General features: G+C 35.9%; 1 protein-coding gene across 18 annotated transcripts in view; it reads right to left on the reverse strand.

Annotated features, from left to right (window-relative positions):
* NRXN1 (neurexin 1) overlaps positions 1 to 26,586 on the reverse strand; it is a 1,147,673-nt gene that overhangs the window by 758,068 nt on the left and 363,019 nt on the right. Inside the window, exon 6 of one of the 18 annotated variants that reach the window (XM_024118757.1) lies at positions 14,105 to 14,141. The exons of the other annotated variants lie outside the window; for them this stretch is intronic. Coding sequence (XP_023974525.1) covers positions 14,105 to 14,141 — 37 coding nt within the window. The remainder of the gene's footprint in view (positions 1 to 14,104; positions 14,142 to 26,586) is intronic. 18 annotated transcript variants of the gene reach the window in all.

Consider the following 26,586-nt stretch of genomic DNA (forward strand, 5'->3'; position numbering starts at 1 on the left):
AAAAAAAAAAAAAAAAGAATGAATTAAGAAGCTTAAGAGCTAATCAAGAAGACAATATTCAGTAATGAAAAAAAAAAAAAAAATCAAAGGAAAGTACCCAAACAGAAGGAGAGACAGCTTAGTAGTAAAGAGTGTTAGGTCACAGGATGGACTGTTTGGGTTTAATTCTCAGTTCTGCTAATTACTAGCTATGTGATATTGGGCAAGTTGCCTTCTCTGAGCCTCAATTTTCTTACCTGTATAATGTGATGATATTTGTGTCTACTTCACCAGTTGTTAAGAGAATTAAAAGAGATAATACATACAACATGCTTAAGGCAGTGCCATGGTCATGCTAACCATTCAGTAAATGTTAGCTCCAATAATAATAGTAATTAGTATTTTTATACCAATTCATAACCAATTGGTGAGGATAGGTAAGTGCTAAAGAGTCTCAAAAAAGGGCAACTTCAATGTGTCCTGGAGCATTTAGGCTATGTGCTGAGACTTTAAAAGCAAGATAAGCTTTGTGAGGTGAAAAGAGGAAACAAGAAGCCATTATAAGTCCCTGATACAATTTATTCATTCACTCAGTCATTCATTCATTTCAAAATTCCCTGTAAAAACACTGAAGGATTATTTGATACCTGGTGTTAAAGGCCATGACGTGGCAAATGTGACTAAATTGAGGGTTTGTTCTGGAGAGCAGTGAGATACAAATAAGCGTGGGGCCCATCATGAATAGCAGGGCCAAGGGTAGAACCACCATTGTTCTCATCTCAGCAGTCCTTCGCCACCCAGAAAGCATGATCGATATAATAAGCCACAGAGGGGCATGATAGCTTATGTATCTCCTTCAGTCTTTCCTTTCTGAAACACTCTTGTTAAAAAACTGTGCCTTAGAAATTGTACATTCTAGGCAGGAAAAAGCACAGGGAACAGCCTGTTTGGGACTTTCCCACAACGCTTTTTGTTCTAGCTCCCTGAAGAATCTCATGGTCAGAATTTCAAAGAGTTTTCAACAGCCAATGTATAATTGATACTCTCTTCTGGAATTTAACTTTGGCAATGTCTGTGCACAGGCTATTGAAAGACTCTGGAATAAGTTAGTTGTATTGTAACTCAAGGATACAAGTCTTAGGTTGTCCTTCCTATTTCTTTACACTCCCTAAGAAACTACTGTATTTCAATCTCTTTTGCCAACTCAAGGTTTTTGTGTTAGCACTGAGTTGCAAGTCTATGGTTTTGACTAAATTTACTGGCCTAATTCAGTCACACAGACAATCAATTTACTTAATTCAATTGATCTGGTGAACTTTCCACTGAATTAACTGATTATTTTTTAACCTCAACTGGCTGAGTAACTTGATTGGACTTCTGGTAATGTATTTTCTGAGCACATACAAAGAACAACTCTTTCTTTGTTAAATCCTGATATCAAAGCCACAAAAATTTGCATGGAAAAAAGCCCAAAGACCAAATTGTAAATGGATATTCCCCTTCTCAGGTCAATATTTGGAAAAGCAGATTCCCTCTCGCATACTTCTATTCTTAAGCCCACTCTTGCTTCATGCACATAGAGTAGTCCACAAGAGGTTTATTATTAATGTTGCCTCCGGTATTTGTACAAATCATCTTCTACTTTCAAATTCCATCTCGGGAATCATTCAGAATCTTAGCTAATAAGGTATATTCTACAAGCCATATTCCTGAATATATATATATATATATATATATATTTTTTTTTTTTTTAATTCTACCATTATCTTTAGTACTCCAAATACATTTTTGCTTTTTAATGTCAATTGGGTAAGGGTCTGAGACATTATGAGAGCAATTTGTTTCCTTCCTCCAAACTGCTAATGACATTTATTTAAAGCATTCCATTTTCTTTTCTGTCCAACGAATCTAATTTCATCAAGTCACATTCTAAGCATTGCATCTGGTGTTTTGTTTGATAGGACAGATTTGTGGGGCAAGTTCACCAACACATTATGATCAAGCATGGTTTGGATTAATATAACATGAATACACAAGCTTACAATACAATTTAAATTTTATTTCACATGCAAAAAAAGTTATTTATAGAATTTAGATGAATTTCATGGTTTGTTATTGAAAATCTTTAGAAAGTATTCTATTATTCTAAATGACATCCTTGTAAAAATGCAGTGCAGCTTTCATGGAAAGTGTAAAACTTATGTAAAGGTAATTCCTTTTTGAGCATGTATTTATTTTACACATTTTAACTAAAATCAACTGTTATGAACCTGTCTTCAACCATTCACTGACCAGCATTGGCAAATCTTGTTTTCAAGTTCATAGCACATTTCTAATTTGGATCTTTGATGACTTGTTAAACGTAGAGTCTCTTTTCCCAGAGAACCTTTCAAATCACATATGGTAATCTTCCTTAATTGAAATTTTTTTTTCCACTGCTTGTTGCTAGTTCAAAAATATTCTCTTCTCTTCCACTGTCCCAACTTAGTACCATACAATATGTATGAGATGATGTAGAAGATAATTAGGAAAAGAGAAAGTCAGGAAACAGGCAGAGGTGGGGAAATAAAGCAAGATGATTGAGAAGAGTGAATTGGAACCTATGAGGTCCATTTCACTGGTTTTAGCTCCTAAAGAGATAGTGCTTAGAGTGATTCAAAGGGAATGTGTTGAGACTATGGGTCACACAGAGAAGCATTAGAAATCTGAGTGACAATTGGAGGCCCAGAGTTGGAATGGGGAATTATCTACTTGTTACAAGATGCAGTATCACTCTGGAGCCCAGAGTTTGGTAGCTTTGGGGGGACATGCAGACACATGCTTGGTCTGAATTGGAACAGTGGCTACATTGGTATTTTCTTCTTCGCTGTGCTTCACCAGCAGAAGAGTATGTAGAAGAGCAGATTCCCAAGGAGGAGTGAAATAATGGGTGAATACCAAGTAGGGACTAAACATAATGCAATGGTTTTTAAGCATGAGGGCGTAAACCTCCTCAGACTGTGGGGCAGGGATTGAAGTCCTCCCTCACTTGAGTAAGCACAATAAAGCCAGTAGACAATCAGGCTACACAGAATCAGAGAAGAAGAAGTGATGTTGTCTGTTCTTAACATAGAGGAAGAAAGAAGCAAAGGTTGAATTACACAGGCAAGGAAGAAAAGCTAAAAGTGTTTTAGCTCTTCCAGAATCAAGATTGTAGTACAGTTTCATTACTTTGAAATATTATCAACTCCCCAAATCCACTAGAGTAAAGCTTACACACCATATATCAAAGTCAACTAGAGATGATTTGGGATTCCACACTATTGACCATTGAGAATTGATGGTAGTAAGACACTGTGAAATAAATTCCTTTGTTTGATTTACTTGAGCCTCACAAAAATCAAACAGGTAAATAAAATTATCTTCATTTTACTGATAAAACAATGTATTTGAAGAAAATACATCTTATAAAGTTTAACTAACTTGCCCTGAGTGATACAGTTGCTAAGTATTAGAATCAGGACATTTGTTTTCTATTTAACACCCGGTACTATAAGCTGTGTTGTCTCTAAACATCACTTCAGGAAACCCCTCAATGTGTCTTGCTGAAAATTTAATTTAGGAAATATGAATATCACATCTATTATTTTTCTTAAGGATACAAATAGTTCAATGAACACATAAATATAGGGTTCCTGATGCCTGGATGAACTAACCTCAGGGAAAAAAATAAAAAGTACTTTCTGAATTTATTTTGATTTTCCTTTTTATCAAATATATTATCCAATCCACTCTGAGCACACGGTAGAGACCTACGAAGGATTCAGTTTTGATGTGAATTAGCTTTAAAATTTTAAAAAAAGGTTTTAAAATAGCAGGTAAGATTTTTTTTTTCCTTCGAAAGTCAAGAAAATAGGCTATATAAATAGGTAAAATGAAGTTCAAGAGAAACATTGCTATAATGTTAATGTCCAATATATGAATAAAAAATAAAATTTCAGCCAACTGGATCTTCAAGTGTCTCCACTAAGATCTGGAAGACACAAAATTTTTCCATTTTTAAAGTAACAGCCTATAGAATATTACAAAGGATATTACATAGCCTTTGTGAGATGAAAATCATTTTAGCGTAGGGAAGAAATTAGCAGATATCAAAAGAGTATGGTACAGGAAAAGGAATTTCTTTTTTTGAGTGACTTTAGGCAAAGTTAAGTTAAAACAAAGCAAAAAATTAAGCATGCAGTGGTCAAAAAGGATAATCTGCTGGAATTCGGAGTTATGCTATCCAATTCTCAAATTGCTGGGCAGCATTTTTAACAAATGACACTCTCAGCTATATCCCACAAGGATACTGAAACACGCAGGAGGCAGTTGGTTAGCACATCTTACAGTACTTAGTTTTCCATTATTACAATAGTAACAGATAATTTTCAAAAAACAATTCCATTGTCCATCTTTACATATATCCTTGCTTCTTTATCACTGCTTATGCAAACCCAAAGGACTTATTCATCAGCCTGCAGTCAAGACATTAAAAAACAGAGAAGCTGGTCTCAGGGCAATTGGTCTTTACATTATCTGCCACATTTTAAGTGCATGACAACAACAACATCAAAAAAAAAAAAAGGTGTTGTTCTCTACTTTTAAAAATCAGTGCCTATTTTCCAATGCCTATGAAGCATAGAAGACTGGGTCAAATGGAAATGGAATGATCTTAACCTCTTTTAAGAAAAACAATCAGAACTAAATCTTCCTAGGAACAAAATAGTTTGTGCTCTGTGTCTTATGCTCCTATTTTGGAAGTAAGGCCAGGCATGGGGCTGAACAGGCCACGCTGCCCTGGAAGACAGAAGCAAAGGGAACGAAATATAGTAATATATGTGGGCACAAAAGAGCACCCTGGGGTCCCAAGCCATACAGAAGCAGCCTGGAATCAAGGACTTTGACTTGGGCTCATGTGAACTAACATAAGCACATAAGCAGATTTTATGTTATAAACAGCCCAGTAAAGATTAATTAATGAGTATTCTAGTAAACAGTAAGAAAAATAATTATTAAATACAAATTACTTAACATTAACCTAGATGTAATCTTCTAGTACTAATTAATTTTAACCCTTCCCCTCTAACCCCACCAAGCCATAAAAACTTAGAGGAAAAAGCAAAATAGGAGCTTTGCTTTGTTGAATTATTTGATGGTAATAAATATTGGTACTTAGCAGCCATGCCATTTTTATAACTAATCAAAACAAGTGGTTTGATGTTAAGTCAATGATGTTTATATAAATTTGATTTATTGGATGTGGTCACATTAACATTATGGCTGGAAATCAGCATAGTAATTAAAACTGTGTTCTGACACTTATTAGCTGTGTAATCTTGGGCATGGCACTTTATCTTTCTAAACCTCAAGCTACCTCATCTATAAAATAGAGGCTGATAATAATATCAACTTACAGAGATTTTGTGAAGATCAAATGTGATAGTGTATGAAACAAAAAGCACAGTTCCTGACACAGAGCTAATAAATGGTAGCTGTAAGCCATTAAATAAATACAAGCCCTATTAACTTGTAGGTTAGTACATAGCGACAAGGTCACAGGTTTGCATTCCCACCTAAATTAATTAATTTCCCTTTTCCATGTCCTAAAGCTGCCTGTCTAATACAGTAGCTCTACCTATGAACTGTGTGAGACCATGTGTATGGTCTGTATTAAACCCCAGTAAATTACCCAGACGGAAGACAATGACTAACATCTTTCTAGCTACAAAGAACCTTATAGTTTTTCCCAAGAAAATCTCCTAGAGCTTTAGGCCATTTACTTATAATACACAAACAATCCATCTTTAAATTGCTCTCTTTCACTTATACTATCCAATCTCTTCCTACTTTTTAAAAGAAGGTAAACATTGACTTTTAACACAACGTGCTGATAACAGTATCAAAATTATGGTGCTAAACTTCTTGGCTTATTAAGATGAAATAAGGGAGAAGAAAATCTATTAGAAGCTTCATGCCTTGGTTGGCACATGTAACAGCACTAAACTTAGGGCATTTTTCAGCATTTAATAATGTTATAGCTTGGTGTCAGTCCAAAGGCAGAAAGGGTCAAACAAAAAGCAAGTCATGGTGACATGCAATATTGTTTCACTATCAGAAGATAACACCATCCCACTCCAATAGGCTGACATGGATTGCAATTAACAGTAGCTAATATTTCCAAGGATCTAGCAAGAATCAGTGAAACAGTACATGCCATGTCCTAAGGTCTAGGAAAGGAACAAAAGTAATCTCAGTAATGCCGGAGTAATTTTAAAAGGTAAGGCTTATATACACATTTTTATCGACCTAAATAGCTGTATTAATTTTAAGACTTTGAGGGGAGGGGAGTGATCTCAATACTTTATAATGTAGTTTCATATATAGTAACACATTTATACACAAGTTTTACATATATATATGCACATATGTCTATGTACAGATATAGTTATATAACTAAATACATACTTATTCACCAACCATAGAGGGCCTATTATGTGCGGTGTCCTTTAATAATATAGAGGAGGCAACTTTCAGTTGCTCTGTGTACACAGATCACACTTATCTTGAAGGTGTTTAGCCTGCAGTCCTAACTTCCCAGAATATAGATAATAATCAGGAAGCAAATGAAAGTATCTGAAAGCTGAAATAGCTATGGCATAATTCCTTCACAGAAGTTTGTTCACGTTGCACATGGAAGTGCTCTTTAGAACCTCCCCTGTAATCTATTAGCTCTATCTTTGATGGGATTCTAAATTTTGTGCTATTTAGCTTCCTAGTCTACAGCAAATGAGAAGCAAACAGTACTCTAACCTGGAAGTGGCTTCAATAAGCAGGCATATTGATGATAACAACAAGCAACCGCTCTCTAATAAGGGAGGAGGATTAAAAAAAAGAATTACAAAAGATATAGGAATTTAGAAAGCCTAGTAGCTTAGCATGAGGGCAACAGCTTTTTACACTTCAGGAGCCCCACAGGAATTACTGTATTATAGCAGGGTACAGGGATTAATGTTCATAATAATGACCCTGAGTTATCAAAAAGAGGTTCAGTTATGTTAGCAGGTACCATTCAACAAGGTAGGAATTGTGTATTGCTTTCAAAATGGTAAAATGAAACAAAAAAGTTTTGTTGCACAAAGTGGAAAACATCACTTATCTGGAAAGTTCATTTTTGTAAAACAATCTTCTCGAATGGTATCAGATAGTTACTATATGTATCCATCTATCCATCCTATGTATCTCATTTCCTGCAATTTTCTGTTCTTTTAGTGTATCTAAATTACCCACTACTCCTACCACTGCAAATCTTACCAAACTATAATATAGTATACTAATTAGGACACTACATTCACACTAATGGCTGAACTATATTATTTATAATTGTATTTTCAGACCAACTCTGAAATGTGAATGATAATTTTAAAGAATTCCATAAAAATACATTCTTGATAGCTTAGGAAAAAATGAACAAGAAAATACATAGTATTGGGTGGTTTCTGTTTTACTGTCTACAGTTGAGTTGTTTCCCAAATATCTCTTCCAGCCTGCAAGGCAGACATGAATTCACACATAGTGACAAGCTCTAAGGAACTTCATGAATCATCTAATATATGTCAATATGCAGATTATGATAACTCAGAGATGGTGTTTTGCCTACATCCCAGTTTATATCCACATTAAATTGTTAAGAAAAAACTTTGAAATCCCACTTTCTGATTCATTTCCTCTACTTTATGTTAGACAAGAATAAATTGGCATGCTTGCTTTACATTAAATTGTAAAATTCTTGCTGTACATATTATTATTTCATAAAGAATGTTGGGAATCCACCCCCTGTTGACAAACATGAACAGAACATGAATCAGAGAGTTTGAATTTTGAGTCTTAGATGAGAGTTAGACCACTAAATAATAAAGACACCAAAAATGCGAAGATACAATTGTTTTTCAAAAGATGATTTTCTAAGAATTATTGTAAATTACAAATTTTTATAAATGGATTTAATTTTGGTTTGTTTTCTTCTTTAAGTTAAATAAAACCAGTATTTTTATATTCCAGAAATGAACATATCACTTAAATAAGCTTTATTATTATTATTATTTTAATTCACTTTCTTGCAACCTTAACTTTTAAGATACTAGCTTGGCTGTTCTTGATACTCTTTCACTCTTTTTTCCTTAAGTACTGCCACATACCATGATCTAGCCCATATCTTCTACCCTTCTCTCTAAATGTTAGGCATATCACTCTGTGGGGCTGAAACCAACACACTGAGGACCGCCCAATATCCTTGTATGTCACTGTCTTCTTTACATGGTCTTTTTGATATTTCTGTCTGGATATCCTATCCTTTCCAACTTGATGGGACCCAAATTACAATCATTTTCTATCTCACAAACTTGTTTCTTGACACCAGCTTGTGTTCACTGCTATTGTTTCAAAACTTGGAGTCATCTGATTCTCTTATTCTTTATATTCATTTAGACATTACATCTTGTCACTTTTTCTTTTGGAATATTTCTCATTTCCATCCTTTTATCTCCATTCCCAACCTCCTCCAACTAGTATAGGACCCATAAGTTCAGGCCTTTATTACCATAGCAGTCTCTGGTCTCTTTTTGCCTCAAATTCATTTTACAATTAATAGTCTTAATTTTGTTTTATACTGTCAGTATCTTATTTAAAATACTAATTGAGCAACTTGTTCCATTTTCCTACTTCTCACCTAAAAGCAGCTGCAGAAAGACCAAACTTATGGTCTGTGCATCGTCAAACCCTCACATTTCTTTTGCATTTGAAAACTCATAGCAGATTTGTTTTAACATCTCTGTATTTTCAATGTCATCATCAGGGGTTACACACCTAGAATCATGCTCTGCTGTACTCTGCTTTTCTTCTACACACAAGTTTGACCAAGCCAAAGATACAGCTCCTGCTTCTAAAGACAAGTCTTGAAAGTAGACAGGCTTTCTCTAAGTGTAAATTCAGGGGCTTGGAGCTACTTACTTCTCTCCCTCCCAAATTTCTTCCTCCTTTCTCTCTGATGCCTACAGTTCTACAACTAGAAATATACTCTTCTGGGTTTAAAGGTGAATCCTCATAACCTTCCACATCTCCCAGCAAAAAAATGCCGGAAGATATCTTGTATTTAAACTGGAGTTTGGAAACTGACTTGCAGAATGTTACATTTAGCCAATATAGAATTTAAAAAAAAAAAAAAAAAAAGAAGTGGTTGCCCACATTTACAAATATTAGGACTCAAATAAAAATTTAGATGTCCAGTTTTTCTTAAAAAATCAAAACATCTAGTCTTACTGGGTCTTCATTCCTGTGTAATAGAAATGAAGGGGATTCCAATGGTGAGGCAGACTTTCTCTGATTCACAGACTCTACCCCTGCCTGTCATCTTACACTGATTCAGCTTCACTCATCTACATCACCTGCCAGGCATTTGATTCTGAGACCCTTTCTTTATTTTATTGGTCATTTACACCTTATAAAGAACAATATTTGAGTTAGTTTCCTCAGGGCTGGTTTAATAGGATCAAAATGGAGTATGAGGTGGCTGATAATTACGGAAAGGGAAAAAAGACCGGGGGTGGGGCGGTACTATTTAGAACAGACTGCCTTGGTATAGCAAAGGCAAATATGATCCATTTCACTCTTTTGTGAGGTCTTGGCCCTGCTTGCTTCTCTACCATAAGAACTATGCCTGCAATAGAATATTCTTAGAAAAATTCAATTTCCAAATTATATTAGGAAAGATCTAGACAGCTACAGGTCTGGAGATAACACAGAGCAATCAAAAAGGAACAGGCTACCCCCAAATCCACAGCCTAAGTGATATCAGCCAGAGTTACATTGGTTTAGGTTTTCAATACAAATTGAAACAATGCATTCTTATCTGCATAGGCTTCCTGGGGATGCTATAATGTTTCTTAGGCCAGAGTCCACTGTTACCATCTTATTATATGTAACTAGTTGAGGCTGCAACTGGAAATCACAGCAAATTCCTCTTACATTCCTTGGGTCTTTCTAAAAGGAGCTCCCTTGGGAGAAACATAACATTATTTTATACAGATAAAAAGGAATCTTGTCACTATAAGCCCATGCCAGCCTGACTCAAAAAAAATCAGCCCACTTTGTCGAGGTCCTCTGTCCAACTGCAGAAATGCTACTGCTTGTCTTATTTAATAAATGAAAGCAATTTTTTAAAAAACACACAATCTATAAAATGCTACATAAAACCACATTGAAACTACAAGTAAAAACTGACAACCAACAAAATCCTGCTTTCAAATCCAAATTCTTAGAAAGGCCTTGATTCTGCAATGTCTACCACATCTCGATTCCTTCCCCAGGGAGAGGATAATAGCATTAAAGGTCACTGGTAGGGACTGTTGCCAAGTCAATGAGACAAGGACTCTCTCTCTCCAGAGATGTATCGAAATGTGCAGTGATGGGTTGATTAGGTCAGAGTATCTTCTGTATTATGCATGTAAATGGGAATTAATGTCCACAGAGTGCCAGCAGCTATTTTGTTGAGTTTGGTAAAAATGAAACCTTGTACTTAACCCTCAAACCAATTCCCTGAAGTCTGTGTTGGGAGGAGGATGCAAGTCAATATTTCCATAATTAAGTAGTTTGTATCTGACTTATCAATTTCTTCAACTCAGAACTCAAAATGTTTAGCACTTAACGGAAAGAGAATACATATTTCATTAGCATTTCTTTGGGTTTGTTTCCTCCTATAACAAGGTAACTGCTGAAAAACAGTGAATAGTAAGGCTATTTATGGCCAAATTGTAGGAGAAAATCAGTAGGGTATTTAAAGATGAGATTAGTAACACCTCATTTACCTGGGTATTTCCTGGGAAAGAGCAGTTCTGGAGAACTGATTTTTCCATGTGCTTAAAGCTTATTCCCACTTTAGACCCAAATTTTAGATAGTAATTTTTATAAAATATATTACCCACTGGCTTCCTGTCTTCCTACATAGATATATGTAAACATAATGTTACCTTTTTTTTTTTTTCCTTGATGACTCAGGGGTCATCTTGGTGAGGATTCATTATTGTACCATATGGCTATATAGTTCTATGCCTACTATAGCATTTTTCTCTCTCGTCCCTCAATGTCAAGCTTTCAGCCATCACTTTGGCTGTCACTATGCCTCTTCTCAGCTTCCCCTTTGCTGTTTCTAATCTGTTGTGGGCTGAGAAACCAGATAACCAGGCTGATTAAGAATGACATGCTGAATAAAAGTCAATGGGGCTCAGTTTGAGGCACTAAGAAATAAGATGCATGTACTTAACATGGAGTTTTCATGAAAACTATTTTGGATATGCAGAAACTTTTTCACTTAATTTTAGATTTCGGGCAATCCCGGTAGGGTTGAGGTTGCTCTTTGAGTCGGCAGGATATTTCTGCATTTAGTGTCAAAGTATTTCTCCATAGAGAGAAAGATAGTCTAGACAAGATACAAGTAAGAGAAGCTAAGTAGACTCTCTGGAAGTAAAGGAATTGTGAAGGACAATACTCAAGGACCCTAGTCTAAAACTTCAGAAAACTATAAAGATCAAAATCTTCCCTTGATCACTAGATATCTTTTTTTTTTTTTCATGTAGAAGGCCAAAATTGAAGGATAATAGGCAAAATGTATGGTTTCCTGTTAGAATCTTTCAGAATTGCACCTTTACCCTTTATAACCGAATGGTGGGCCAGGTGAGATGGGAGAATCTTAGAAAGGAAAAGGCCAGAACTAGCTGTGTTTTCACATGTATCAGTATGAAGCTGTCTGTACTTCACTTCCATCTCTTTCCAGAAATGCCCAAATCAGGGCCCCTACCTAGAGTCTTTTTCCTTGTGTCTAATGCTGTCCCTGGGGATAGTCTATGGGGTCCCCAAATGCCTGTGGCATTCAGAGCCTCCCCATCTCCACACACCACCAAAGCCTGGTGTTAAAACATAGACTCACCCATCCGCCTATTTGTATTCGAATGACTTTATCTTGATGGTTTAGCAACAACCAGAACTCTCCCTTCAGATCCCTCTATATTTATTTATGGCAAACACAATCCATTTTTGTCCTCTTTAAATACTTCCCTCAATGGTCATGATAAAGAGATTTCCTATCTCTAAAACACATAAAGGGTGTGGGGCTGGGTGGGAAGGAGAAATGCTTTTCCTGTCCCTTTATCCCTAGGGCCCAGGTGTAGCCAGGTCTTCACTGCAATCAGTAGAGATTTCTTAGATTCAAACAAAGATGAGAGCAGAGACAGCATCCCTTATCTTGTCAGGAATTTCTTTTCTTTCCAGCATCACACAATGGGCTTTTGTTTTTAAATTATTTAATGCCAACCTGTATGCAGGACGGCAAGGCCCTCCCAGTCCCAAACACTCTCAAGAATAAAATTAGTATGAAATCCAGTAGAAGAATATTGATTATACAATTAGTCCCAAAGCTCAAAGGCCACAGGGCAACATCATGGGCTTGCTGCTAATAATCGCAATGTTTTCCTCTGTAGAGGCATGTTGTATTTCAGGTATTTTGTACCACACTAAGCTACACCTGCTTCCTCCACATTGCAATTGGATTCTTTTCCAATATGGAGACTTAAAAATAAATAGAAATACCCCTTGACTATTAATAGTTGGGTTTTCTGCAATTGTATCTAAGTTATGTGAACATGAATCAGGGTAATCAGTTTATTCTATTTTAAGACACTGAAATTGAGATCCACATCAAACCATTTTAAATCTACATTCAACTAAATTTAATATAAACAAACTTATTGCATTAAAAGCAAAATGAAACAAAATATCACTGTAGATAAACCAGTAAAAAGTATACACTCTCTGAAGCCCTCATGTTATCCCTTTGTTCAGAAATGTTAAAAGCCTGACCAAAAAAATAATAATAATAGTAATAATAAATAATAGACTTGTCAACAAAACCAGTTCTACAGTTCTACCAGGCTCACAGATTTCAGTCAGTACAAAATGGGCTCCATTTAAAAAAATTCTCTGTATAGCAAAGCCCAGCTCAAAATCACATCCTCTAAGAAGCCATCCAGGCTTCCTAGCCAGAAGTCCTTGGTTTATATCTTGCCCCTAAGTTTACTATGGCTGCTTGGTTTTGCTCTGTTGTTGTGGTAATTTTTACCATATGAACCCTTCTCTAATAAATAATAAGCTCTTAGGTAGCAAAAGAAGTTCTTCCCATCTCCACATTATCCAAAAGTACCTAGAAGAGAGTCCAATGTAGATATGGAATTAGACTCAAGATTTTCATCCATTGTTTTGTCTACAAAAAACAACAAAAAAAGTTATTTTGAAATGAAGAAATAAAACTAATCATTTTATAAACCCATTTGTGGTTTCTCACCTGCTCGTATTTCAAATAACAACTGCAAACAGAACGATGTGATACTAACATTTCATTTTTACATAAAATTTTAAGTCAAACTCAACTTTCCAACTGCTACAATTTGCTGCTAGGCTAATCAGTAATGGTACGTAACCTGAAATGCAAAACACAACAAAAAACATGGTGCTATAAAACAGAATATTCCAGGCATTCATAAATATGCGTTCAACAGCCTCTTCTATGAATGATTCAGCACATAGACCTATGAAATTCTGATGGTACTCTTTATGTATAGAATAAAAACCATCTAGAGGCAGCAAAATGGATGAATTCTCTAATGCATCATACCATGAAACCATCAGAGCCTTGGATGTGAGACTTGGAGGGAACAGGGAAGAATCTGCAAGTCTCTGGGTTTCTCTGAATCTTTACTCAGAGATGTCATTTGCAACTAAATTCATGGGTGTGAGAGTGAGTGTGATAGAAGTGAATTATAATGTGCACCCCTCCCCCCCAAAAAAACTGTTTCCTTTACTCTCCACACTTCTAACAGAAAATGAGTGGGGCTTTTTCCCACACCAACCAATTCCACAACTCTCCAGACAACAACTGGGTGTCCTACAATTCAATTCTGAGACTAACAACCAGGAGTTAGAGCTGACCCCAGAGGTTAAGTCCCACAAGACTGTTCCCCACTTCGGGTGCCAATTTCAAGTCCCAAGTTGTCACCTGTACTTCTGTCGCCTGTACTTTTGTGTGCCATGTCCCCTTCCTCAAGTTTGATAATTTGCTAGAACAGCTCACAGAAGTCAGGAAAGCTCTTTACTATTACCCATTTATCATAATAAATATAATTCATGTACCTTTTTGAATTAGTGTTTTTGTTTCTTTTGGATATATACCCAGGAGTGGAATTGCTGGGTTATATGGCACTAATTCGAAAAGATACATGCACCCCAATGCTCATAGCAGCATTATTTACAATTGCCAAGATATAGAAGCAACCTAAGTGTCCATCAACAGATGAATGGATAAAGAAGATGCAGTATCTATATACAATGGAATACTACTCAGCCATAAAAAAGAATAAAATTTTGCCATTTGCAACAACATGGATGAACTTGGAAGGTATTATGCTAAATGAAATAAGTCAGACAGAGAATGACAAATACTGCATGATATCACTTATATGTGGAATCTAAAAACTACAACAAACTAGTGAATATAGCAAAAAAGAAACAGACTCACAGAACAAATTAATGGTTACCAATGGGGAGAGGGGCAATATAGGGGTGGGGGATTAAGAGGTACAAATTATTCTGTACGAAATAAGCTACAAGGATATATTGTACAACACAGGGAATATAGCCAATATTTTATAATAAAGTGGAATATAACCTTTAAAAATTATGAATCACTATACTGTACACCTGTAACTTATGTAATATTGTACATCAACTATAGTTCAATAAAAAAATTTTTTTTAAGATTATAATTCAGAAAGAGCCAAATGGAAGAGATGTATAGGGCAAGGTATGTGGGAGGGGCATGGAGTGTCCATCCCTTCTGCAGATTTGCACCTGATATGTTCACTAACTCAGAAGCTCTCTGAACCCCTTTGGTTAGAGTTTTTATGGAGGCTTTACTATGTAGGTATGAGAGATTAAGTTATTGGCCATTGGTGATTGAATTCAGTCTCTAGGCCCTTTCCCCTCCCCAGAGGGTCAGGGGCTAGTGCTAAAAGTTCCAGGCCTCTAATCACTGGTTGGTTCCTCTGGTAACCAGCCCCCATTGTCCTGTATCACACCATTAGCTTAATCTCAGGTATGGTTGGAAGGGGGTTATTATGAATAACGAAAGACACACCTCTCAACCCTATCTCCATAGGATTTTAGGAACTGTCGGCCACGAACCAGGGAGGAAGACCAACTATATATTTCCTATTTCCTATCACAATGTAACAGTCTCTCTTAAGTGGCCTTGAAAACATATATTTGTGCAGAAATACATTACACACCTGTGCTGAAGCACTCTTATCCTAAGTGTCATCTTAGAACACAGATCTGATCAAGTTCTGGGCTTGAAAATGCTAATTTCTGTGATCTACGTGGCTCAAACCAAAGGAGATAAAATATGCTAAGCACTTTTCCTGATTCTCTCTTCCACAAACACACACAAATAATAAATTAACCACTCTCCTCCTCATTCTTTCCCTCTAACCATGAGAACTGCTTAACTATTGTGTTCCCTGTATTATCTAAGTGAAATATCTGCCCCTCATCAGGTACAACAGATTAAACGATGTATTAAACTGGATGTTAAATTTGGGATGCTGTTTCAGTCACCTCACTGTCCTGGGGTGACATTTTTCTAAAGGCATTTTCTTTTAATAACTTCAAAAATAAATGATTACATTTTAGGTGGAGGCATGACAGGAATGTCTAATGGTCACACAAATGTCTGTAGGCAAATATATAGAGGCTTTAAAGATGTGAGGAGAGTTATGTATAGTTGGTTTTATACACTAAGTGATTTTAGAAGTGAAACTTCTTAGCTTGAAAATACACACAAAAAAATGAATAAAAGCTCTAACATGGGGAAAGAAAATCTCAGGAAGGTGAACTGGGCTTGAATAACTTGTATTACATGTAAATGGAAATTCCTGTTTCAGAATAGTTTTTTATCGGCTTAACTTTGCGCTAGCTAACAAGCTCAGATTGCCTTGTTATCTCATATTTTTATAGCAATTCAAATAAATGACTGGTTTTTTTAACATCAAAGTTGAAAGAAAATTCAATCTCTTTAAATGTTCATTTTATTTCATTAGGAGAGAGAAAAGTGTCTTATTTTCTTAAGTGGAAAGAGTATACATACCAGTTTTGTTCTTAAATGCCATTGTAAAGATTTGTGATGCTTTTTATTTTTACAATCAGGGTTGCTGTTTCTGCACTGCAGAATACTGCACTTTACAGAATTGTCAGATTGGACAAAAGAAGACAAGAAGGAACATTGAATAACTACCCAGTTTCCTTTAGGATTCTTGCCCCCATCGCAGATTAATAGCCCTCCTTGGTCTTGGTCAGTCTTCTGGTGGCCATAAAACCCCTCAAGCAGACTCAGGGTTAGTCCCATATAAAACCCTAGATAAAGAAGATGTGGCACATATATACAATGGAATATTACTCAGCCATAAAAAGAAACAAAATTGAGTTATTTGTAGTGAGGTGGATGGACCTAGAGTCTGTCATACAGAGTGAAGTAAGTCAGAAAGAGAAAAACAAATACTGTATGCTAACACATATATATGGAATCTAAAAAATTATATATACTACCAAATGTAAAATAGATAGCTAGTGGGAAGCAGCCACATAGCACAGGGAGATCAGCTAGGTGTTTTGTGACCACCTAGACGGGTGGGATAGGGAGGGTGGGAGGGAGACGTAAGAGGGAGGAGATATGGGGATACATGTATATGTATAGCTGATTCAGTTTGTTATAAAGCAGAAACTAACACACCATTGTAAAGCAATTATACTCCAATAAAAATGTTTAAAAAAAAAAAAAACCCTCCCTTTGCTTTCTCCCTGTGAACTATAATAGTAGCCCACAGCTCCTGTTCCCCACGAATAAGATAGAATATTCATTTGCAAAGTCTTCCAAAATAAACTTAGTTTTACTTCTACATAAATTTGAAGCTATCTAGATGTAAGTTACCTATACTCATCTGAAAAGCATTTAACTTGTATCCTGTGCTGATTCAGTCTGGCTTTGGGAGATATATCTGGGTATGAAAAAAAAGAAAAAAATATCAAATGGATTGACTTGAGACCATAAAAAAGAAAAGGTTCTATCTAATCTTTACTAATCCCCCCTTTCCTTTTTTATTTTCCAAGTGAATTGAGTTAACTAATATATATATACATATGAAAATTATTTTGGAACATATACTCTAACTGATCCTCCATAAGAAAAGCAAGCTGTATTTCATAAATAGAATTAAAATGCCTCTGAATAGTATTAAAGATTGTATCGTTAAAACATCCTGTTTTAAACATAATTCCTTTTTCATTCTCTGGTTGCTTCTTTGTACTTTGTGATACACAACAACATGCTATGCACTGTATGATAGCAGTAATGTTATATGCTGTTTTTAGCTTGTTCTGGATTTATCTTTTCAAGGTCAAAGCATTCCAGCATGCCTAAGAAGCTACTCTGTGGAGATCTTTTTTTCATAACTTCTTTTTCTTCTTAATTCCCAGATATATTTAAAATTCTAATCAGAGTGTGAAGGGCCACACTTGAATATAACACAGAGAATCTAAAATCACTCATCCACCACTATTTTGTCCCTGTTTATTTTATGACCCATCAACAAAAAGTTATCTCTGCAATCAATCTCATTAGATGTGCCAGCAATGATGATGTGAGATTAAAAATTGAGGAGAGGTGCTTTTTCTTTTCTTTCCTTTTTTTTCTTTCCGCTCCCCCCTTTTTCCCCATCCCTCCTTTTCTTTTTTTCCCCCCTTTTAGGTGGTATGAGTCACTCTATCAGTGCTGCATTTAACCAATTACTCACATCCCTTCTAATCTATCCTTGTCAGCATTTTCATATTAGCACAACATGAAAGTTCCACTATCAATCACTGTTTCTTCAGCTGCCAGTCAATATTCACTTTGTGAATATTGGCCCTGAATCCTAATCTGTGACAATCTATAAGTTTCATATTTAATTTAAAAAGTTCAATCTGAAAAAAGATACAAAACTATTCGTGAATTCTTGTAAAATGGAAGTGCCAAATTAGCAGCAGGGCCACCATTATTCATGGGTGGAATAGAAAAACATCTACTCCATGCAAAGTCTGGGACTTACTGCTTACCAGTTTCCATTTCCCTAAACTGGCCCTGCTGCCTCCACTGAATGCTGACACTTGAATAGTTTCTGATGGGGCAAGGTTTTTCATATCACAGTAGAATGCAGATTTAAAAGGTAAAATTTCAAAGGAGAGAGTGCAAAAACGTATAAAGAAAAGATATCGACCCTGGAGAAGATTTTGATAGAGGAAACATGGGAAAGAAGATTCTGACTAAATGTCCAAATGCTAAATACAAAATGCCAATAGAAAGAGTATAAGAGGTAGGCTGAGGTCCGGTATTGGAGGCTGGCATGGCAAAGAACATCTCCACTGGGCAGTGAGAGTCACAGGTTTTTTTTGTTTTTTGTGGGTTAAAAAAAATTTTTTTTAAAGTTTTTATTGAATTTGTTCCAATATTGCTTCTAATTTATGTTTTGGTTTTTTGCCCATGAGGCATGTGGGATCTTAGCTCCCCGACCAGGGATCGAACACACACCCCCTGCGTTGGAAGGCAAAGTATCAACCGCTGGACTGCCAGGGAAGTCCCTGAGTCAAATGTTAATAAACAGCTTCTCCCAGCTGCCTCCTGGCTTCTCCAAGTTGTCCTTCAGAATGTAGCCATACTCCTTTGGTTTATTCTGTCTAGGAACTTTTTTCTGCCTACACTTGTGTGCAAAGTCCAAATGAACTGGCACAGAACAAAAAGTGTAACCACAAATGCAAAAATATCATAACAGTTTATTGAAAACTTTGTATAAATGAGCTTTGATATTTCCACATTAAAACAGCATTTTTACTACCACTAATGACTAAGGAAATTATCAAAGAAAAACAGAGAGATGGTAACTAGGATCCAATTTTTGTATTACTAACCCAACTTGAGAGAGTTGGCATATTTTCAAAATCATAGATATGTCTGTAACCTAAAGGTATATTTCACAGCATTTAATTTATTGTTTTTGAGGACTGACGAGTGTATGATTTAATGGGTAAAGATTAATGTATTTTTAAATACTGGATACTGACTACAAATATATGAACTATTACCTGAATAAGATAAAACTTTGTAAATTAATATGTTACTCTAAGAAAGAAAAGATCACAAAAAAAAATGAGGGGAAAAAAAGAGGAATTCCAACACTGTCTCTTTCATAACCTTCTTTATATGTTTATTGCAGTAATTGTTTCTAAGCCTGAGGGTTATTTATTTAAAATTACACACTCAAGATGACTGATTTGTTTGTTCTTCTTTACAAAGTCAAAATCTAAGAAGCATCATTTCATTTGTTTAAATTCAAGGTAGAGAAAAAAAAAATTGTACCAAAAACCAAACTAATTATTTTGATTAGGAGTAGGTGGGGGTTACATTATCTGTTTTATCTCATTGACTTTGAGGTGAATAATTATGTCCAATCTTTATATTTAATCCAGAAAAAAATGTTCTATGGAACAAACATGGTCAATACAAAAGAAAACACTTTATTCCTCATTTTAGCAATACAATCTTTCCTTGGCTTTTAAAATAAATAACTGCTGTTTTTTTTCTCCCTATCGTGTGCTTTAAATCCTGGTAACTTCTAACTGAGTAGAAAGACAATTCCCTTATCTCAGCCACATCATCTCCATGTAAATTGATCTGAGAATGCCTTTAGAATAATAGCAGCTGGATTCTCTACAGCTATTTATGGGTCCAGTTTCCTAGGCTTAATTTTGATTTATAACTATGGAAATTAAATCAGGCATTTTCACTGCTTAAAAGAGTGGCTTTGATTTTACCAATTCAATAGGGAGACTATTTGCCAACACACTGGTAAACATTTCAGTTTGGGTAAGGGCAAAGAAAACAAAATGGTTTCTCATCTCTGATATTTCTACTTGAAATTCCTTCAGAATAAATGATTGTATTATCCATAGCCAAATGGCAGGACTGGATTATTAAATCAGACTCACGTGAACTAAAGACCTTACCCAGTATCAACCTTGCCGAGTAATTTCAAGGATATAAGCTATGGAGAAGTTCAGATGAAGCAATTTATACCCCATCTAGTGGTATAGTGTATGTGACATGCCCCAGGTAGTCCTACCTCAAAGATGCTGGGTTCTACTCACTATAGGAAATCTTTAACCAAGGACATCCTGTGAAAGGTAGAGATAGATCTCTTCCTTCTAGGAAATATTAATCTATTTACTCAAAGGTCCAGTTGACAAGATTTGACCAAGTCTGCCTTGCCTTTCTTTGGGGGACAGAGGCCAACAGATTTAACTCCTCCCGCTAAGTAACAATTTAATTACATAATTATGTTAGAATATAATTAAAGCAATTGTACAAAAAGACAAACAGAATTTGAAGTTATAAAATATATTAGCAGTTATGAAACCAAAAAATATTTTATCTTAGACATAGTATTAAAAGTCAAAAGGATATAGTGGGAAGAGCTGAAGATAGTCAGTTCAAGACATGATTTTTCGCCATATAACTTTGTGCACTGATTTCCTGAGCCTCAGTTGTACTAATATTCAGAAAGGTTGGGGGGAGATAAGCCTGACCAGAGAGACTCTGGAGATTTTAAAAGACGGTATGTAAGGCACAGCCTTGAAGACCATAAAATGTTCTATACAGATGAGAACATAATGAGAATTAAAATATACTCAACTCCTTATTTCACCCATGTGGCCAACAATACCATAAATCTCCTTTCTTACAGATAAGGGAAAAGGAGTCCCATAAATAAGCTAGATTCTGATGGAGAGTTAGAAATGGAAACCTAAGTCTATAGAACTCTTTAAACATGCCTCTATACTCAGGTAAATTGTAATTTGGTAGACAGAGGTATACAGAGGACAAGGAAAGCCAATGCAGAGGAGTAAAGCAGACAGAGAAAACTGTCCATGCCCCTCTTCCCATGTCTGTTCATTTTCCTCTTGGTTCCCAGGAACTATTACTTCTTTTATCCTGTATCTGTCAAAGCAGCTCTCAATAAAGGAACCAACGCACCTATTCAAATTAAAGGCATGAATTTTGGGTGAGGATCAGTGGGTCTCTCTTGGGAGTACATTGATTTTAATAGGCTGCAAAGTTTTTATTTGATTAAAGTTGAAGAAACTGTAATTATGAAGTTTCATGTGTTAGCAACAGTTAGAGAGGAGGCATTTTGAAGACCAAGGGCATATCTTCCTGGCCTATGAAATCACACCATTAGAGCAGCTGCTTACTCAACCTCTTCAGGAAAGCCTAATGTATGAGTTCTTTAATCAGAAAACAGTACCATTCTTTATTTCACCTTTTGTTTCCAGATCTTTGCTTTTGTCTCATTGAGAGCTTATTATTAAAACCAAGTACCCTAATGAACAAACCTGGCTCACAGACAAATATGTCCTACTTTATCAGCAATATGACATTGCTAATAGCCTGTAACCTCTTACCAACTAGGAGACAAAGATGCATTTTGTGTGGAGGAGATGGGAAGGTAGAAAGAGCAATGGTAAATATACCTTGAATGGAATATTTTGCACAGAAAAGTCTGGGGGTCATATTTTTAGCCTCTACTAGTAATGTTCATTAATCTTCATTTTGAATATACAAGAAAAGCGGCTCTAGAAAAGACTCACTATTACAGGACAATGAGGTAAGTTATGATATGATACGATAAAAATGCTATCATGATATCTAAGAGAGAAGATGCTCATTAAAGCTGTGGGTGACCATAAGCTGGAAAGAGTGCCAAGATCTTGAGAGATTAGAACATATTTCAAAGTGAATTTTACAAGTTAGAGAAATGGTTCAATAGAAAAATGAATTTTAATCAGACTAAACGTCCTGTCAGTTTTACCTCCATCCTGAATCTGATAACTGTTCATCATTTCTTCTGCTGTCCCCAGGAAGAACCAGCATCATCTCTTATCTGGCTTAATGCAACAGTCCCCTGAATGGTCTCCCTTCATCCTTTCTTGCTCTTTTATAGACCATTCTACACATAGCTGCTAGAGTGATGTTCTGAAAACGTGAATTAGAGTATATCATTCTTTTCTTAAAATCCTCAGATAATATTTAGAATTCAATCTGAAATCCTGACTATGGTCTACCAGTTGACTATGGTCAATTGAAATGGGTCTTGCCCACATCACTAATTCTTTCTCTTAGTATTTTCTCTGCCTCCAGGTTAGTCTTTTTGTTCCTTTAACTCTTCAATTTACATCAGAGCCTTTGCACCAGTTGTTCCCTCAGAGTATGATGTTCTCCCAAGCTCTTCACAGAGCTGCCCTTCCTGGAGCTCTTGACTGAAGTCACAGCTTTGAGCAGACTTGCCTGACCACCCTGTATCTACATCTCCTACAACTCAGACTCATCTCCACCACAGTTCATCACAACACCTGTTTTTATCTTCTTTATAGAATGTACCACTATCTAAAATCATCTTATTTCTTAACATTTTAAGGTCAGCCTTCTCTCATGAGAAAGTAAGCACTGTGAGGGCAGAGACCTTTACTGTCTTGTTTACCCTGCATTTTCCACCTTAGAACAGGGCTTAGCACCTCGTAAGTGCTCTGTAGATATTTGTTGACAGTCTAGGGAAGCAGATCTCAAAGTGTTATCCAAGAACACTTGGCAGTCCCTGAAACTCCTTCAGGGGGTCAAAACCATTTTCATTTTCTCACAAATGTGCAATGGAGTTCTCTAGAGGCTACATAACATGTGATACTACAACAGATTGACTGCAGAAGTAGATGTGAGATTTTTAATAATGTAAAACAATGCTATTCTTCTTGCTAAATTATTTTAGTTTTGGGAAACAGTTATTTTTCATAAAAGCACTTTATTTTAACAAGCAATGGTGGTTATTGTTGTTTTAAATAAGTTAACAAATACATTTAAATGTTTTCTCAGTGTTTATTCCTAATATAGTAAACATTGATAGATATAACCGACAAAAACAAAAGCATTTTGGGATCCTCAATAAATTTTAAGACTGCAAAGGATTTTTTTAGTCCAAAAATGTGAAAAGCTCTGGAACAGGATATCACCAGCTAGGTTCCCTGACTTCCTAGAGAGTATCCAGTAGAATGTTTTCCTCCAGGTAGAACTGCCCCTAAATAGGGTTTTCTCTCTTCTGATTCTTTGTTTTTTAAATTTTTATTTATTCATTTTTAAAAATACATTTATTTTATTTTTATTTTTGGCTGCGTTGGGTCTTCATTGCTGAGCACAGGCTTTCTCTAGTTGTGGTGCACGGGCTTCTCATTGTGGTGGCTTCTCTTGTTGTGGAGCATGGGCTCTAGGCACACAGGCTTCAGTAGCTGTGGCATGCGGGCTCAGTAGTTGTGACTTGCGGGCTCTAGAGCACAGGCTCAGTAGTTGTGACGCACGGGCTCCGCAGCATGTGGGATCTTCCCGGACCAGGGCTTGAACCCATGTCCCCTGCATTGGCAGGCAGATTCTTAACCACTGCGTCACCAGGGAAGCCCCTCCTTGTTTTGCTATTCATTATTTATGGGAAGACTGCTTATTTTTCTTTTTCTTTTTTTTACCAGCTTTTCAAATCCTAAACATGCTTTGAGGGCATCTAACATACTACATTTTCCATGAAATCTTCTCCTTAGTTCCGGCACAAAAAGTCTTCTCTCTATATATCTTAAAAACATTAATCCCCTGTATTATTTAACTGACAATTTGTATTATCAATACTTAGATTCCCAAGTTTCCTGTAGATTTCTCTGGGGGCATGATCATTCACTAACAGTACTGATGAAGTCTGTATACGTACCATGCAGACAGCACAAAATGAGAGCAGAATCTTATCCTCAATAAACTTTCTTATATTAAAACCTGGAGTATGGGATGATAAAAATTAAATTGGAACAAGAGCACTAAGTTAACTCTCCATACTCGCAATTTGTATCTTTTGAGATTTACTACCTGAGGTAGCCAGCAATTCTCACCATCACCTCCACCAAAGATGTCCACAACCTAATCTCTGGATCCTGTGAATATGTTATTTATATGACAAAGGGGATTTTATAATTAAGGTTATAGACCTTTAAAAAAGAGATATTATCCTGTATTACCTGAGTTGAACCAATCTAATTGCATGAGTCCTTAAAAGAACTTTGTCTAGAAGCAGAAGAGGTGAGACAGAAGGAAAAATCAGAGAGAGATCTGAAGCATGAAAGGGACTTGACATTTTGAGGGGGCAGGGGGAGGGGCACGTGGAAAGCATGAGAAGGAAAGAGGGTAGCCTCTAGGCAAACTCCAGGCCCCCACTGACAGCCAGCAAGGAAACTGGACCTCAATCTTACAACCACAAGGAACTGAATTCAGCCAAAAACCTGAATGGGCTTGGAAGCAGATTTTTCCTCAGAGCCTCCAAGAAGGACTGCACCTCTGCCAACACCTTGATTTTGACCTAAGCATAGACTCTGCCTCAAGGCACTGAAAACAGACTTCTGATCTACAGAAGGGATAATAAATTTGTGTTGTTTTAAGCCATTTGTGGTGATTTTTACAGCAATAATAGGAAACTGATATAGCATCTCTAGCGTGATAATTTCCAATAATTCTTACCACATACATAAAATACAACCAACATCCTTTAAACTCCATATACTGTACTCTTTTCACTCAACCTGCTGTCTTACTGAGCACACAAATTATGCACACAGTAGACATGCTTGCATGATCAAAGACTAAGTAGAAACAGTAATAAATAATCATGGTTTTAAATTTTTGTTTCCTTTGTTTGCTCTAAATATATGCTTGTCCTTCAATAAGGGCCTGTTTGCAAGGTTGTTGTATGAAACTTTATGCTTAAACATTTTGGTCAATGAAGTTACAAGTGAGTCCAAAGGGATGTCTAAATCTGAAATCATCCCAAATGTTAACAGGGTCAAATGAGATTATTTCACCACCAGGTCCATTTGGAAAAGTAACCAGCACCTGATCTCCAGCTGAGTTTCATGTAATTTAGTTGTCAAAGTGATGGAACACAACTCTTTCACTTAATTTATATGAAATCAGTATCGACTTCACTGTATCCTCTGCCAGGCCAATAGAAATTTTTCTGAACAAGATACTCTATAAATGGTGAGCTCGAAACAAAGAAGAAAAGTTGAGAGGCAATAAAAAGTAAGACAAAGATGACAACTTCTCTAGGTGTCCTCTAGGTGTCCTTCCTATTGTATGTCATTTTGTTAGGGCATACCTTGGAGGTAAGAAATAAATATTGACCACATTTATTGATTATTCAGTCACTTGAGAGAAAAATGTGAGGATAAGTTTTTATTTTATTTTGATATCTAGATCAAGAGATTTCCAAAGAGGAGGGAGAAAGAACTCACAATAAAAAAAAAAATCTCTTAAATCATCCAAAAGTTGGTCCTCCCAGTATATTATAGACAGAAGTAAACTCTAGTCCTCCCTAGACACTGTTCTCAGAAGTTAGCAAAGTTATTCATCATACCTAGTCTATTTTTTTTGAATAGGTAACATCATCCTCACCACTATCCCCCAAAAAGCATTAAAATATACAGAGAAAATTATTTCTCCTATCTGTCTTTTATTTGTCCATTTTCCTTCTCAAACATCACCTCCTTCAAAGGTAACTTTGGTGGTGCTATATTATTATTACTACTACTATTATTACTACTACTACTATTATTATTATTTTGATTCTTCCAGAATTGCTTCAGGAATATACAAACAAAAATTAATATATTTTAGACTATTCTACCCCACAATTTCTTTTAAATATAACATCTACAATCATTCAGAATAGTTCAGTATGAAATTCCTAAAATCCTTGTCATAGGTCTCCGAGATGTGAGAGTCATGAAATGCTTACAATGTATCACATACTATATTGACCCAGTTTTCATAATTTACTTCATTTGATTTCACAGAGTAATAGCAAATCTCAGGACCATTTTACAGATTAGGATGTTGAGGCACAGGAAGGCTGAATCTTTTGCCTGGCTTTATACAAACAATTTTGGAGTCTGTATTTCTGCCAGTTGTATTTTATTTTTACTATACCTTGCTATCTCTTTTAGCACTTGATTTCCTACAGTCATCTATTATTCTACGCCAGTTTCATGCACACAAATCATCGAATCGCAAGGGACTGAAAGGGTCTTGGGACTCATCTATCTATCCATTTAATGTTGTATCACACGATAGCATCTGTGTCTGTTCAATGTTTAGATGCCTCTAATAGGTCAAAAACCCCTTAAAGGAAAGAAACATATTTTCTCTACTCTTTTCTCTCTGCTGCCACGTTTCTAGTTATACCTGGCAACGTACTTATATGTTTTCCCAATTAGAATTAGTAATAGCGACGGTAAGAATCATTCATATTGAGTCTCTCATAGGAT

This window comes from Physeter macrocephalus, chromosome 12, assembly GCF_002837175.3.
Source record: "Physeter macrocephalus isolate SW-GA chromosome 12, ASM283717v5, whole genome shotgun sequence".
NCBI classification, from domain to species: Eukaryota; Metazoa; Chordata; class Mammalia; order Artiodactyla; family Physeteridae; genus Physeter; species Physeter macrocephalus.